General features: G+C 39.7%; 3 protein-coding genes across 3 annotated transcripts; 1 reads left to right on the top strand and 2 right to left on the bottom strand.

Moving 5' to 3' along the window:
- Nucleotides 1-2,017: 2,017 nt before the first annotated feature.
- On the top strand, nt 2,018-10,139 carry LOC107190782 (14-3-3 protein epsilon). Its single transcript, XM_015579658.1, has 4 exons — nt 2,018-2,262; nt 5,101-5,407; nt 5,611-5,954; nt 6,593-10,139. Exons 1-4 carry the CDS (start codon nt 2,199-2,201, stop codon nt 6,646-6,648), a joined length of 771 nt encoding a protein of 256 aa, XP_015435144.1. The 5' UTR covers nt 2,018-2,198; the 3' UTR covers nt 6,649-10,139.
- Nucleotides 10,140-11,194: 1,055 nt separating this feature from the next.
- On the bottom strand, nt 11,195-13,273 carry LOC107190737. The gene is given in 7 exon segments (XM_015579604.1): nt 11,195-11,338; nt 11,465-11,536; nt 11,665-11,820; nt 11,919-12,065; nt 12,068-12,259; nt 12,294-12,569; nt 12,611-13,273. Coding segments are annotated over 7 exon segments (1,650 nt in total).
- Nucleotides 13,274-13,740: 467 nt separating this feature from the next.
- Nucleotides 13,741-15,931, bottom strand: LOC107190786 (malate dehydrogenase, mitochondrial). Its single transcript, XM_015579665.1, has 5 exons — nt 15,589-15,931; nt 15,076-15,291; nt 14,709-14,981; nt 14,299-14,628; nt 13,741-14,225 (listed from the first exon to the last, which is right to left on the bottom strand). Exons 1-5 carry the CDS (start codon nt 15,661-15,663, stop codon nt 14,097-14,099), a joined length of 1,023 nt encoding a protein of 340 aa, XP_015435151.1. The 5' UTR covers nt 15,664-15,931; the 3' UTR covers nt 13,741-14,096.
- Nucleotides 15,932-16,422: the final 491 nt, after the last annotated feature.

Below are 16,422 nucleotides of genomic sequence, written 5' to 3'. Positions count from 1 at the left end.
CCTCACACGAAAAAAAAGGATTGGATAAGAGGCAGCATTCGTTACACTACTGGCGACAATCTGTAACCGCTTTGAAGAAATGTTCCTTTGGATATAACTTGTTTATAACAACGAGGCGAGTTCGGTAACTGAAACGCGTGACCATGAAAATAAAGAAACAGATTATGGTACATGGATACGTTTCCAAATTTCTGCAAATTTTCGTGCAGACATATTAAATGTTCCACGAAGCTAGGCTGGTTGCCTATACTAGCCTAAGTACTAATACACTCCGTCGAGTTAATGTTATAAAATATGTTGGGTATTCATACAAGAAGAGTATAAAGAGAATTCAGAGTTGCACTCAGAGAGCTCATAAGTTGTAATAAGTTGTTCCTTTTTTTTTCTCTTGAATCTACACTATATAGACGCGCACACATCCATATAGAGGTACAAATTGCGCGATTGAACGCAAATTATTTGCGTGCGTGCGTGCGTGCACGCACTAATGTATGTATGTATGTATGTATGTTTGTATGCTGTGTGTATGCATGTAAGTAGATAGATAGATATGTGTGTGTGTGTGCGTGCGTGCGTGTGTGTGTGTGCGTGTGTATGGACGCTTGTATGCACGCATGTATGTATGTATGTGTGTACGTATGTATGTATGCCAATATATGTACATATGATAATTAATAAAACCCATTGTATATCCCTCTTGTGAGCACATCGTACAGCTGTTCCGTTCATAGTGTTTGTATATTGACAGTTACATTATTCCGGTCTGTAGAAGACGATATTGAACGGAACATCTATCTTGCAACCAATGTTTACTATGATTGTTACAATTAAGTATTTGGCTGTATTATAATTTTAATAGTTGATAATAAGCAGATATATCTGTATACATACATATAAATACAAATTAATTATAAAGAAAATAATTTAAAGAAAATATGATAAAACAGATAGAAACGAACGTTTGGATTAAGTAGCGCTTGTACATTAGCTATGTGTGGAACGATAAAATACAAATGCTTCGCTACAAAAAAAACGAAAATATGTTTATAGCATTCATATATTTGCCTTATGGCTTCTCCTGTGTAACACCCGTTGATTGCACAAATGGTGCAGTTATTTTTACGATCGATAAATAATCATAGCCTTTTGTTCCGTCGAACAAATTATATTGATTTATTGTAACAAATTAAAACGGACGATCGTGAACGGATAACATGCATCATCCAATATTTTATTACCCCCATCGGTTTTTGATTGCCATATAAATGATTTTTAGTCTGTTTTCGAATCTCAATGGGTTAATTAATTAGACACAAATAATTCCCATTCTAAAAAATTTATTGAATCGATTGTTGATGAAAAATCACAACTTTATCGAGGAAGTTTCTTCCTTTGGGTCCACGTTACTCGTTTTTAACATCTTGTTTCGGGAATGTAACCGTGCGTCATCGATCTTATGACGTACGCGTGAAACGTATATATATATGTATAATATATATACATACATTGTACTATATTTTACAATATAGTTACAATATTTTTACAGTCACAGACTCGAATGCTTTTCTACTGACGCTTAAAGTATTACTTCCAACAAATTAATTTCTTTCGTTTTTATTTCATCGGTATAAAAAAGTTACGTTATTTTATTTCTTAATACGAATTAAACATTAAAAATAATTGTATTAGTGATAATACGAAGGTGAATTTGAAATGCTGGCAGGAATCGCTTGAACTCATTACGTTCTCATCGGTACTTGAAACTGATAACTAATATGGTATGAAATTCAAAATGACATTATTCTCAAGTAATTAAATTTGTTTCTTCCAATTTTAACTAGTGTTACCACGAGTGAATGACTGAAAATATTATCTGACATTTTAATTTCAAATGTAAAATGTAACATGGTTACAGGTTTGATACCGGATATTCGGAGAATTTAACCGACATGCGCGCACGTCAGTAACGACGAATGACGTCACGCGTAGTAATACATACTGGAAGCGCATGGCGAGTGGAGTGTCTGCAGAGGCTGCGCGAACTGGGAACTGCTTTCGATTGTTGGCGGGCGCCGCCATCTTGGTCAGTGAGCTTGCGAGTGGCTGTACGACGAGGTGTACGTATTTCGGTGAAACGAGTATTTCGAGCGATTTCCCTGAAACCTTTCGTCTGCCCGTGAAATCTACAAGCATCCAAGATGTCAGAACGGGAAGACAACGTTTATAAAGCGAAATTGGCCGAGCAAGCAGAGCGTTATGACGGTGAGTAGATATTTTCCGGGGAAGGACCCGGCCTGCGCCAAAATGAAATCCACGAAACCAGACAGCAGAGATGCACGGCCACAAAGAGAAAGGAGGTGGTACGATCCTCGTGGGTTGCGACTTGCTCGAATTTGCAGTTTGCAAAACATAATCGTGAGGTCCTCCGAAAATCAGGAAGTTTAAGCCGTGGTCGAGTTTGATCAGATCTGTCAAAAGTCGTGGAAACGTCAAATACGACTAATCAATCGAGACGGTGGCGTACTGTCGAATCGCCGGTTCGCGATCGGTGTCTCCTTATTTTGTAGGGTGGGTTCGTCTCCTTAACTAATGTCACCGTTCTGCCGAATCTTGTCATGGTACTTGATTATAGGCTATAGACATCCGTTCGATAAAACTGGTCGACCAGCCAGTAAATACGGTTTTGTCGTTCTCGAGTTCTATATTGTTTCATTGAAAGTTAGCCAACGCCGTTGCTAGGCGTGCATTTTGAGTATACTTTAGGGGCCCCACGGCAGATAACCAGACAAGTCGGTTCTTCAAAGACGCGTGTGACGCATAGGCAGGGCACGGAACAGCACGATATTTACCAATCGCTGCCGGGTTACTCCTTAGACACGTAGTAACGCGTGCTCTGCTCGTGGCATTTGGCCTTGAAAGCAGAGAGAAATCACTTGGCTGATCGACCAGCCGATTTATCGAGTCGCGACTACGATTTTCAGTTGATCGCCCTCTGCTTTTCTTAGCTTTATATTCGGTTTCGTTGATTTCCAGCCTTTCTCTGTTTTCGCTATTACACTCTATACTCACATCAGTACACGTTCGACAATAGAAATTTTTAGTTGCTCCTGGCGAAAGCAGACCCGTAGTGGGGATTTGATGCGGTATAAGGAGAACCGTCAAATCTCGTTGTTTCTCATATTTCTTTCTCCGCGTTTCTCGCTATAAATATTTTATCTGTAATACATTATGTATGTATGTATGTATGTATGTATGTATGCATGTATGTGTTTTAGTGAAATGTAAACGTTCGACAGTTGCTACGACGGGATATATAATATAGCCCCTATCGTAAATAGATTTTGTCTGTTGCCTCCTATTTTTCTTTACTGTAACGTAACCGAAATAAGTTCCGGTAGGTACGTTGTCCGAGGAACAAGCAAAAATCCATGATTACATTTTCGAGGATCCACGAAAACTGACCCATGAAGCGAATCAAGCGGGTGAAGAGGGATCTCGGCAACAACATTCATCCTATGGAGTTGCTTTCCATAATTTGGTCGCCGCGTGGGCATGTTAATCGAGAGAGACACCCCTATTAAAGTGTGGGGAAATATGTATGTGCGCATACACGATCCTCGAGACGTAACGGGCGACGAGCGTGAAGAATGATGGGGATGTAAAGGTGTGGTGGAGACGATGAGCGAGGGAGCGAGGGAGCGAGGGAGCGAGTGAACGAACGAACGAAGAAGAGAAGAAAGGGGTGGAAAAGGAAGGATGGAACGAGAAGGGCGGTGGGCAAATTTGAGGGTTGCGAGAAAACGAGGAGAGAGGAGAGTTCAGAACGGTGCGGTGGGTGAGAACGGCATCGGGGTGAGAGACAGTGTGAATGTGGAGGGGGTAGAAGAGGGGTCACATAGTAGAAGGAAAGTATTGATCTGTACTCGCTATATCCTACGTTTCTGTAGGGCTCGTCGTCACTGTATACCGCGTTCGCGATAATTTTCGCCCCAAAACCACCATGAACTTGAGTCACAGTTGAATGCAACTTTATTCGCATTAGGGACAACGTGTACACGCAACACAACAGTTTCATCCTTATCTTCATTAAATTGGATTCGGAACGACATGACATTTTCTTTTCCAACTAGAATTTTCGATATAATATATATTTGTTCGCAAGAAGGAGGGTGCATTGTATTTATTCAATGATAACCGAAACCGTTAGAAACTGCCAATTAACCGTGACTCCCACGAAGACTTAAGCTCAAGTCCCGCAAACCCGGAATCTGTCTCCTCGTCACTTCACACCTCTGTAATAATTTCTTTCCCTCCTGTTATCGATTCTGCCGTGTGACACCAAAGATTTCAACCTTACCCCATAAGTACGCGCGATAAAGTCGGCTCCTTTATCATTATATAATGTGACAAGCTATTCTTGTCCCTTATTTCCAACTGTAAATAAATACTTTTCATTCGATTTATACGATTTGTTGATTGTATCTTTTGTTTCCAGTTACACAAGACACACAAACGGACGGACGGACGGACGGACGGACACGTACATACATATATCTTGATCGATATTATTATTCTCGAATACTGCATACCTATAGATAATAAATACATAATAGTAACCAACTTCCTCGCAAAGTTCAAGGGGCAGCGGGTTAATACATGCCCGTGTGCTCGTCTTTCTCGCACAAAGGTTCTCCACCATCTCAGATGAAACTAATAATATATCCACAGAGGGTAGCTACGTATTAATAATCAATAAGTCATTTCCAATTCATTACTTTACCATGATTTCGTAGAATATCACTCTGTAAGTCTCATAGTTGCACCAAAATAGCATATACATATGTATATTTCTTTCCGTTTAGTACAGTATTGAATAATATCCTGATTAAATATCAATTAATACCATTTTCATTCACTGTACACAATGTAACCCCAAAAATAGGGACACTTGCTTAGGATCCGATAGAGAACGGCGTCTGTACATGATATTTTCAGTGTCCTTATCCTTTGAGGCTACATGTATGCAACTATTTTACTTTGAATGGTTTTCGATTTAATGGCACCGCCATCGACGGCGATGTCCGTCGTCGAAATTTTCAGAAATGGTTGAGGCGATGAAGAAGGTCGCTTCGTTGGACCTGGAGCTGACTGTCGAAGAGAGGAACCTCCTTTCTGTCGCCTACAAAAACGTAATCGGAGCGAGGAGAGCCTCCTGGAGAATAATCTCGAACATTGAACAAAAGGAGGAGAACAAGGGCGCAGAGGGCAAACTCGAAATGATACGTCAGTACCGATCCCAAGTAGAGAAAGAACTGAAAGACATCTGTGCCGATATACTCGGAGTCCTGGATAAACATCTGATTCCGTACGCTTCCACGGGCGAATCAAAAGTCTTCTATTACAAAATGTAAGAATCGAAGTGCAGCTTAAGCTGTTACTTCTCGACATATGACAAGGAAAGCATACGATAAGCATTACATTAATACACTGTTGGCAATAGAAAGGCATTCTATCCAAACAGTATATAGTAGATATAGGGTAGGATAGCTTAACACAATGTTCCTTCGAGAAGATTGTTCCTGTAATCTTATTACTGCTGTACAATTGCAGGAAGGGCGATTATCATCGTTACTTGGCCGAATTTGCAATTGGTAACGACAGGAAGGAAGCGGCAGAAAACTCGCTGGTAGCTTACAAAGCGGCCAGCGACACTGCTATGACAGACTTGCCGCCGACTCATCCCATCCGCTTAGGATTGGCGCTAAACTTCTCCGTGTTCTATTATGAGATACTCAACAGCCCAGACAGAGCGTGTCGTCTAGCGAAGGCAGCCTTTGACGACGCAATCGCGGAATTAGACACTTTATCTGAGGATAGTTACAAGGATTCTACCCTTATCATGCAACTCCTCAGGGACAATCTGACTCTGTGGACGTCGGATATGCAAGGAGATGGTTAGTATGCTGTGATGACAACGAGTTGAAATTTGTTTCTTAGCATCCGCTGAAACGCTTCCACTGGCCGGTAGAAGCGACATCGTGTGACGATCAATAATATGTATTGCAGCAGCGCGATAATATCTTCCTTGTCCCGTCAGATATTTTTCACTCTGTTGTACGGCCGTGGTAGCTAGTGTAGAACGATTTTAAAACTCTGTTACCCCGTTGCCGTGGAGTTTTTATTTTAAATCGTACTTTTAAATACACCTTGCGGTTCCGGGCGAAGAATCATTACTTTATAATTTAGAGTTTGAGGCTGATCGCGAAAATGAGGCTGCGGTCGTTACCACCAATGCTTGAACACAGGCACACCCTTTTTCAGTAGGCCCCTACACCATTCAGTTACCTGGTGAGCAACATAATATTTCCTTGCTCCTTATAATATCAGTTCCTCCTAATTAATCTGTTGATCACTTTAACATCACCGACGGTATCCTATTTCTTGGTTATTTAAAAAAAAAACTAACTTACATTTTTCTTGCAATGGTCAACTTTAACCTGTCACTTGTGTTGCAGACATTTTATTCTCGTTAGAAATTAATATTCTCGTAACAAGAAGAGGTTTGTTAATGCATATACATGTTCTTTTACAGGGGAGGGCGAACAGAAGGAGCAGCTGCAAGATGCGGAAGATCAGGACGTATCGTAACTCTAACTGTAGTGAGTGTTACATTGCGTATATAAAACTGAGACACAGAAGAAAACAAAAAACTCTTTATAACTCGTAAGCAACAGAAAACAACTCAGCAGGTGGCAGTTCGGGGTGGGATGGGGAGATCTTTAGCAATTGCGTGACCCTAAGCATGCACGTACGGCTATTCCAAACAAAAATCAATCGATAAAACACATCTAATTACGGAGCACGCGGAAAGTAACAAGCAGAGGATGCGCACCCTGCGGTAATAGAGAGACTGCAAAAAAAAAAAGCATTTAGAGAGGCGCTGTCTTCGCCTTTTTCGAGTATCGAGAAGAAAAAAATGCTGTCATCACACCTGTGTATGCCCGGTAAAAAGAGAAAGAGTTGCACGGACGATGTCGAAAACGCGTTGTGTGGGCGTCGACTGACAGGGCGTACATGTCACTCATAGCAATGAAAACAAAAAGGGAAAAAAAGAAGAAATGAAGTATGCCCTCAGTCTGTTGAGACGATCCCCACGCTTTCATCGGTTTCAGTGAGTGAGAACGAATTAACAATGTGTCCTATATGTTTCACGAACAGCGAAACATTCTGATACTTGACGTCGATTGAAGTGCATTATTATGTTCGTTTGTTTTCACCTGCTCCCTATTCCCATACAAATCAATTTCCTTCTCCTCCTCCTCCATCTCCTCCTCTTCCTCCTCCTCCTCCTCCTCCTCCTCCTTGTCGTCGTCCTCTTCGTCCTTTTCCCCGCTTTTTTACTGCGCGCACGATCGCTCTCGGATACTATATAATAAATAAGGACGTTAATTGTATGCGTGTAAATCGACTGTAAATCATTCGTTTATTCAAGAATAAACGCGTCTCCTCGGAACGAAGAGACGTGGTTGCCTGTTCTGGCCAGCAACTAGAACTGTGAACCACGCGTCTTCGTCCCTGCTTTCTGTATAAGATATTGCGAATGTACTTCCGAACGAAGTCCGGATTAAGTAATTTCATACATAGTTCCAGCATGGATTCTCGTGTAGTCATTTAATGAATTACGAAGAGAAAATACGCTTACACAAAAGCGTCGTACTTAAATGCAATAACATCAGTCGCAGATCGAAATTTTCTGTTAACACGAAAGAAAGAAAAGAGAACATCAAAGTAAATGGAACAACGTTGCCCCGCTTTCGACAATGTCGGACGCATCTTTTTCTTTTCATCTTCACATTATTCTGCGACGAGAGCCGTAGTTATTTCTCTCCCTTTTTTTTTTGATCGACGAGAAACGTGCAAAAAAAAATTAGAAATGTGGTAGATAAGCTTTTTATTTTTTTTTATATATATAAAAAAAAAAAGAAATAATTCCGTTTCACGATACACGACAAAAAAACACAAGTAGCTGTCTAGCTAGTCTGTAATTGTGGTTGTACTTTTTCATACGCCCCCATTGTGTAAAACTATAAACGATCGCTGTGGTATTACAAATTACAGAATAAACGATTGTATCCCGACTTTATTCGTTCGCGCTCACTTTCGCTAATTCACACTCCTCGATTCCATTGCGTCTCTTAGTTCGTATCTGCCCGTGGTGTTCGTTCACATTTTTGTCGATTTCCGTTCTGAAACGTTCCAACAAGCATTTAAGACGATTTGTTCGTCAGTCCCACACGAAATTCTCGTGAAGCATGTTAAGGGGGGTAGGCTTAGCGACACAATATCATCGATCATTTACTCGTCTAAGTAAATAGTGACGGTAAGAAATAATATCTGTGGTAGTTAACAATTCCAATCGCTTGAAAATATCAATGTGTATCTTTAATGTATGTAATATTTTGAACGTTAGCCCGTTTTCCTGCGAAGAATGTCACGAAACAAATTACCTGTGAGCTGAAGTTAATTTTCCAAATGGTATCGTAGAAATTTGATAGGCACTACGTGTACTGACAGTAAAGTCGTTCGAGTCCTTCGGACACGCGCGGCTTTCCTATATACGACGGCGATGAGGACGATCTTGATAATTCGTATACAGCGTGCAGCAAAAAAGCGAGGTGTGTAATATATATATAAGGCGAAGGGAACGAGCAGATAATCGAGCTCTGCCTAGAAAATCGGTGTGCATCGTGCCCCTGTATTTAGGTATTAATAACGATAAAAATTGATAATCATGTTATAAAGTACGTTTGAAAGAGTAACTCAAAGTAATATCAACGGCACCGTCAGTAAGTATATGCGAGTAATTTTAAGACCGTAAAATTAGGAGAAATCGATTGACGCGAATCGTTTTTCGAACGATATCGTAACAGAAAAAGAATAGTTTTTCGAAATGTGTTTCGTCGAAGAGCGTGGAAGACAGATCGGGAGGAAGGTAATTAAACTGTGCGTAAGAAGAGAGAACAGAAGAACATCGGGTAAACATCGGCCGAGATATTATCGTAGTAAAAGCGACAAGTGTTGAACATTTAGGCACAATAAAACTTGTCAGTGGCAACGAACGGTGTAGCGAATTCCAAACGACGATAAAATTTCAGATACCTCGTCCAATTACTTGCTTACACAATGAATTAAAAACAAGATGAACTAGCCAAATGCGATAACATTACAATCGTCTACAGCCTACAGTCTACAGTCTACTTACAATACATATAGCGAGACTCATAAGCAAACACAACAATGAAATTGTAGAGTGTTGCCGGCTAAAATAAAATCGTAAGTAGGCATTACCACCCACCTGGGTTGTCCGTAGGATTTGTTAATGGCGATAGATGATCGGTGTATCGATTGAGACTGCTTTTAATCCTTTACCCAGTATCGCTGTACGTGCTTAGTTGATTTTTATATGTATGAAAAAAAAACATAAGGAAAAGAAATCCCTGATTATTCCATCTCTTACTAGATGTGTAGTATTTGCTCTTGTCTATTTCTCTATCTTTCTCTCTCCCTCCCCCCAACTTTCTCTTTGTGTTATAAACATTAGTTGTATCTGTATTATCTTGTCGCAAACCCACTTCAAGAGCGATTAACTAGACCTGGATATCAAAGTTTATCGTCATTTGGAAGAAGGCTAAATTTCTCTTTGATTTTTTTCTTTCTTGGATTCGCGTATGCGTTCTCACATTCTGTACTACTACAATCAATGCGATTTCACTGGATACGACCTTTTTCTGTAAAACCACATACGTGAAAGCTACAAATAAAGTAATTACAACTCTTATCTGTTTCTCTCTCGGATCTTTATTGTATTATTAAATATCAGTGCATTAGTAAGGGAATTAAAATATATGTACATACATAATGCGTTTAGGGCGTTTTCTTTGTATCGCAATATTGTGTATAGAGTGAGTAACCCAACATCAGAATCTGTAACATGTTCTCAATGTCTCAATGACTGTCGAAGTCGGGTGTAATTTCAATAACACGCACTGAATAACAATCCTAATGTATGTTTTCCACAGAATTTCATAGAATTCCATAGAATTATAAATTAATGTACATAAAATATAATGGAGCACAATGCCAGAATCAAGAAATGCATTGTTAATTGTTACAGCATGTGTAGCCCTGAATATGACTTAAACTAAAGAAAACTATAGGTATTGTCAATATGTATAATAATTGTACTGTACACATTCTGTAAAATACACGTACCTTGTTTACACAAGTTATCATTCATCGCATGAAGTTACAATTCTATGGAATACATTCGTTAAAATCGTTACATTTTGTACAAGTATTCTTTATATTTCCGAATTATTTCAAGCACGATTAAAGAGTGGCGTTTTGCAAGACGCACTGTTCTAAATAATTAAGGATTCGCTCTTGAGTTATTAATTTACGTTCATATTCGATGCCACACAGAATTCTCTAATTAGTTTGAATAGCATTAACCGCAATGTATCCATCAGCTGTGGCCCAGTCTGCCTGCGTCTACCCTACAAAACTGTGAATCAAGTTGTATATCTAACACCTAGTATACATACATATATGTATATCTTCTTAACACGTTGAGACTGCTAGCGAGATAACTCGTAGTTGAAACATTGCAAACATGCTGGATTATTTAAATACCTCTACAACATTTTGACATAAGATTAATATCACAGTATAATTGAAAACAAGACAAGCAATCTCTATTAATGAAACGCATATACATATTTTCAAAGATTTAAAGTGTGTCTGGCTACGTAGGCTACCTTTTCCACTGTGGCACAGTCAACATGTTAAACGTCCGTGTTATATTTCTTTGCAATGTGATTACACAATCGAGGATTTCGAGTTGCTATCTTTTGCGTCTACATTCAGCGAATGATTATCTTTCGTGATAATTCCTTTCATGAAAGTTCGTCGTGACTAACAGACGTCTCGGTCGTCTATTAACATCCACCTGTTTCAGGATTCGATCCAACGAGTTGTCGGTATCGGTCATGATCGGAGACAGACTCAGGCTCGGGTAATTGACTCTACCGATTACTTGAATAACGAAATAGAAGGAGGCGGTGGCGGAGGAGAACACGTCTGCAAGGAGGTGCTCAGAATCGATGACATCGATCAAGGAGGCGGTGACAGAGATTTAGGTATATGTACTTGTTTTTTTATCCTCCAACGCCTTCGGTAGTTTCTCTATTTCCTGCTTCAGTGTTTCATTCTTTTCAGCCACTATATTACGGACTTCTGTGATCAAAGCAGCCATAGTTGTCACGTTACTTGCGCGTATCTGCAATCAATGAAGTAGTCTCTTAGTATACTGCTTGAATTTATAAAAACTTTATCATTGGTACTCAATTGCGGATATTATTCTCCCTCGCGTAAGTATATCGATCTTCCCTACCTAAATAATCACTTTCTCTAAAAATCTATCAGTCATCTGCTTGTTCTCAGAGCGTAATGTCATAACTACATAGTTGACCGCATTCTTCAAATTTTTCCAGATTTGCCTTCTCAAAAAATGATAACATTGTCTGCTTGAGCCGTTCATAATTCTAAAACAATTATCATTAAAAATTACCGTAGATTGTACAACAAGGCAGCGAAACGACGTACCTGTTTAAACGTATTCGCCAGCTTTCTCATCAACCAGATACAAAAGAAAATAATTTTATGTATAGGTTTTTTGATAAATTGGAATCGTGACGACGAACGGCTCTGTGCAGAGGTGGCGCAGGTACATTTTTTACTGAACTCAAATTCCACTTGACGCTGAAAGGAAATCGGTAAAACACGTAGTAAAACATGTAGCATCGGTAAAACGGTGTCCATTGAAATGTACAGGTGAAATTTCAGTTCTAAGAAGTTACATCTTGCAGACTCCTGCTACAGCCACCAGAATCCAAGACGGCAGGTAAATCCAGCGTAGAAGCGGTGGGGGATTCAGGTGTGCAACTACTCCAAACTGTTTTGCTGGCGGTTAAATTGGACGAAAATGAATTTCGCGTGTTCTTCTTCTTTCTTCCGATAAGAGATCACTGGCTGGGAGAGACACGATTGCTTTATCAGAATGTTCTGTTTCCGCGTCATCATAACATTTCAATGCCGTTCTACACCTCTTGGCAGGTGGCGGTGAACCACTATAAGGCATGGTCGCACGAGCCCTTATTCTTGTCGATTTTATCAACGTCAGTATTTTTGGATTCCACGAAACGACGCTTATTGGTTGCGCTCATTCGTCAATGTCCCTGTGACACCAAAGACAACGAAGATGTATACATGGACCGCGTCTCGACAATTGTCTTATACTTTGGCAGACAGCTTGTACCGGGTTTTTGACTGGTACTTCGTACCTTCAAGTTCTTTAGCTGTCGTAGGTTGGAAAGGATCCGCCTATACTCACTCCAATTGGTAGTAAAGCGACCGTCACCCGACACCTGCGAACACTTCTCGTTAACTATATCAAACTTTGCCTTTTGACTCTCTTGTTTATTCCACTCTTCTTTATTGTGTTCGTTACTCTTTTGCTCAATCTCCAATTGATTGGAACAGGTTCGCAAACAGAGGCAGCTGATTGAAATTCATCGAGAAAATGGTGGAACCTAGGATTCTGGGATTCCACGTCGGAATTGAAGGTACTAAACTGTCCTGGTTCTGATACATATCCGTAAGGCAAATCGTACATCGATTTGAACGAATGGAAGTCAGTGTTGTAGTTACGCACGCCAAGTACTGCGTTTGAAAAGGATTTGCTATTCTGTATGGACTCACATTTGTGCATGTCCACCTTGATCTCTTCATTCATAGGTAAAGTTTTTTCCATGGGATACAATGTAGATGTGTCTACCTTCTGCTGCTGTGGTTCTACATCGGATTGATTCTCCTTAAATAGTTTCATCTCCTTCTGTATTTCACTTTCATATTGTTCATAATTTGTGTTTAAGTTATTTAAATCTAATTTTCTCCTTCGAAGCTTAGGTGCGAACTCCGGACTCAAATCACCACAGCAGGACAACTCCAGCTGCTGTGAGTCAAAAAGCACCGACTCTGGAGAACGTTGTTCTAAAAGTTGCTCCGACGATCCCACGTTTCTTCTTAAAGGAGTATCATTGTTCCCAATGCTATCGATCGTGTCAGATGAGCCTGATTTCTGCAACAGCATCTCTTGCGATTGATACAAGCCCTGTTTGCGTCGAGATCTTTTATAGCATTTACGTTTTGCCATGATAGTATTTTTCTTGCAGACGTTCCAATCCAGACTATTCAACGTGCATAGACGTTGAGCACGTGAATTAATAACAGAGTGTTATAATAGGTAATAAATATTTTTATAACTAGAATGGGTAATAAATATTTCTGTAACTAGAATTACACGTCACGTTTTAAACTATTGGTTCCAAGACATTAAAGACAATTAAACAGAACCGTTGTTTGTACTCGTCACATGCACGATTGACATTGTACCGAAGGTTGCCCCGTTTACCTTTCAAATGATTGTTTCTTTTGATTCTGATAATCTCATTTAACTGTTGGTAATATAGAGCTGCTCACCATGAAATAATTTAATGGTGCCCTGGTTCTTGTCATTAATTACTTATCTATGTAATAGTTCTATTATGTACAACGATGATAAAATTATAAAAACAATGCAAAGGTTCTAGGAGAAATAATTTTAATTCTCTTTCAGTTCGAAGACTTGTTTTATTTTCAAATTAGCTACATCATGTTTTAAGATTTGACACGTTTTTTCATCGAGGCCTACGAGTATTATTTATAATATGTAGTAAAACTGCTTGCTCTGTCCTCCGGATTTTGTACGTTTCTTTACTTATTCATAAGAAATGAATTTTACTCTATTCTGTATGGTACGTAATACAGGTTCACCTACCGATTGGTAGGTATATACACATATAAAGGATCCACCTTTCGGATACCTATCGATTCGCGTACAACGCGAGAACTTTACGACGAATATTTCAAATTATTGACTCCTTCCTGTTTGTGGTCACAATCAAGCCTCTATCTAGTACTTCACAGATTTACAGTATTCATTTCTTGTTCACGAAATTTTCTCCCTTCTGAATGTTCTTCTTGAGTTCTGGAATAGCTTCATCCAATAGTTGCTTTTCATAGCTGCTAAGAGTACCAAGACCGAGATTCTTCTCAACTCCTGCTTTCTGCAATGGGGTATGAACGTAATATTTTGTGTACAAAATTCACACTTCGCTTCTCTCAGCAAAATCTACTTACACCCAAAACAACAGGTGTCGAGAAATATTTCGACGCTGTAACGTCTGATCTGATATAAGCACATTCCACGACACCCTGTTCTCCATTGAGTGCTCTGATCAACGACAAACCAAATCGAGCACCCGCGTATGCCATTGAAAGTGTGGCAGAACCTGTACCAGCCTTTGCCTTGACAACCTCTGTACCTGCTTCCTGGATTCTCAACGTAAGAGCTTTTAGCTGATCTTCTGGGAAGGAAACTGATGGTTTGCACTGTGAAATCAGTGGAATGATAGTAATACCACTGTGTCCCCCAATAACTGGTACCGATGTCTTCTGTGGATCAAGACCCTGGAAAGATGCATGAATATCGAATACCTGTATTTCGAACACTGTCCACATTCTATCGCGGGCATTGATTTTTAACTAACTTTTGCTTCAGCAATAAATGTATTTGCCCTAACAATATCCAGGGTAGTTACACCAAATACTCTCTTAGGGTCATAAACACCAGCCTTCTGCAATACTTCAGAGGCAATGGGCACTGTGCTGTTAACTGGATTAGAAATAATGGCGATAAGTGCTTTTGGAGACATTTCAGCAACAGCCTGGACAAGGTCTCTTACTATAGAAGCATTTGTGTTGAAGAGATCATCTCTAGTCATTCCTGGTTTACGTGGTACACCAGCAGGTATAATGACCACCTATGAAGATGCAGTAATGAGAAAAAGACATCAGAAGCCATTCTGTAGGAATCAATGTGTATTTATGTACATATACTTTGTTTGTAACACATACCTGAGCTCCTTTAACTGACTCCTTCAACTCATTAGGACCGGTGAAAGCTTTTACTTTCGCCTTGGTGTCCATGTGTGAAAGATCAGCAGCGACACCTGGCGTGTTCACGATATCGTACAATGATAATTCAGTTATGAGAGGCGATTGTTTCAAGAGCAATGATAGCGGCTGACCGATTCCACCACTAGCACCCATAACTGCGACCTTAGCATCACGCTGAAAGATAACACGGAAATTAATAGAAATTAATCAGACGCATCTTTTGTCGCCGAAATCCTCTGGTAGTTTAAATTTACACTTTTATTCTTGCAATACAATGTTCACGGTTGCATAACTATTCCAAATGTCCATCATCATCATCGGGAAGGATAAAGTAATCGACTGGGCATACAACGATCCCGCGTTTAACGAAAAATATGATTCACATTCGGAACATTGTATGAAACTTATCAAAAGAAAAAACAAAATTTTAATCGATTGTACTGAATTGAAGTTGAAACCTATCGGACTTACCCGAGCGCTCGTGGAGAGCCGCTTCGCTCCTTGCTGGGCGACGGTCAACGTGGGCTTCAGAAATCGTGGCAACATATTCGGAACGAATGTCGGGCACGAATGTGACCGAGTTCAAATTCGAGAAGACTACGTTCGATAACCTTTCAAAGACACTCTGGTGACCTCAATGATATTTCACGTTCGTCGTTCCGTAAGTTCCGTTTCGTTTCTCTACTACACAACCAATCAGCTACGACACAACTACGAAACGGCTGCAAAATATATAGATATACGTATGTTGCAACCATGCGCGACGTCGTACGAATAATTTGCGCACGTCTGCTCTGCTGAGTGCTGACGTCTGCCTGCTGCTGTAACCGATGTAACGGCTTTTAACTTAACCGATTGCAGTAAAGCAGGCGGGAACTTTAAGACAAGAAATCGCTGATTACTTGTACTGTACGTTTCACTTTTTTAATGCACACTTAGTCATTCGTAAAAACAGATTACTGTCTATATAATATAAATATATGTATGTATAAATAGACTAGTCTATTCTATTTAAACACTAATATATATGTAAGTACGTACATATAATACGATACCTGTATACTTGTAGTCAGAGATGGCGCGAACTGCTACTTGTGAATCACTCGTCATTCGATCACGTTCGTTCCCAATCACGATGATTCTTCACAGTGATTCGTGATTTCCCGTGATCGTTTCTTATTGGTGGAGAAACCTAACAGTTCTTTACACGCGATACATAATTTGTATATTTCACATTAACGACATCAAAACAAAAATTAGGGTTATATCGTATAAAGTGAAGGAATAAGTAGAAACAATGAAGAA

This window comes from Dufourea novaeangliae, unplaced genomic scaffold (genome assembly GCF_001272555.1).
Source record: "Dufourea novaeangliae isolate 0120121106 unplaced genomic scaffold, ASM127255v1 scaffold196, whole genome shotgun sequence".
Lineage (NCBI taxonomy): Eukaryota > Metazoa > Arthropoda > Insecta > Hymenoptera > Halictidae > Dufourea > Dufourea novaeangliae.
The sequence above is the reverse complement of the archived record's forward strand: the minus strand, read 5'-3'. Positions and strand labels throughout refer to the sequence as shown.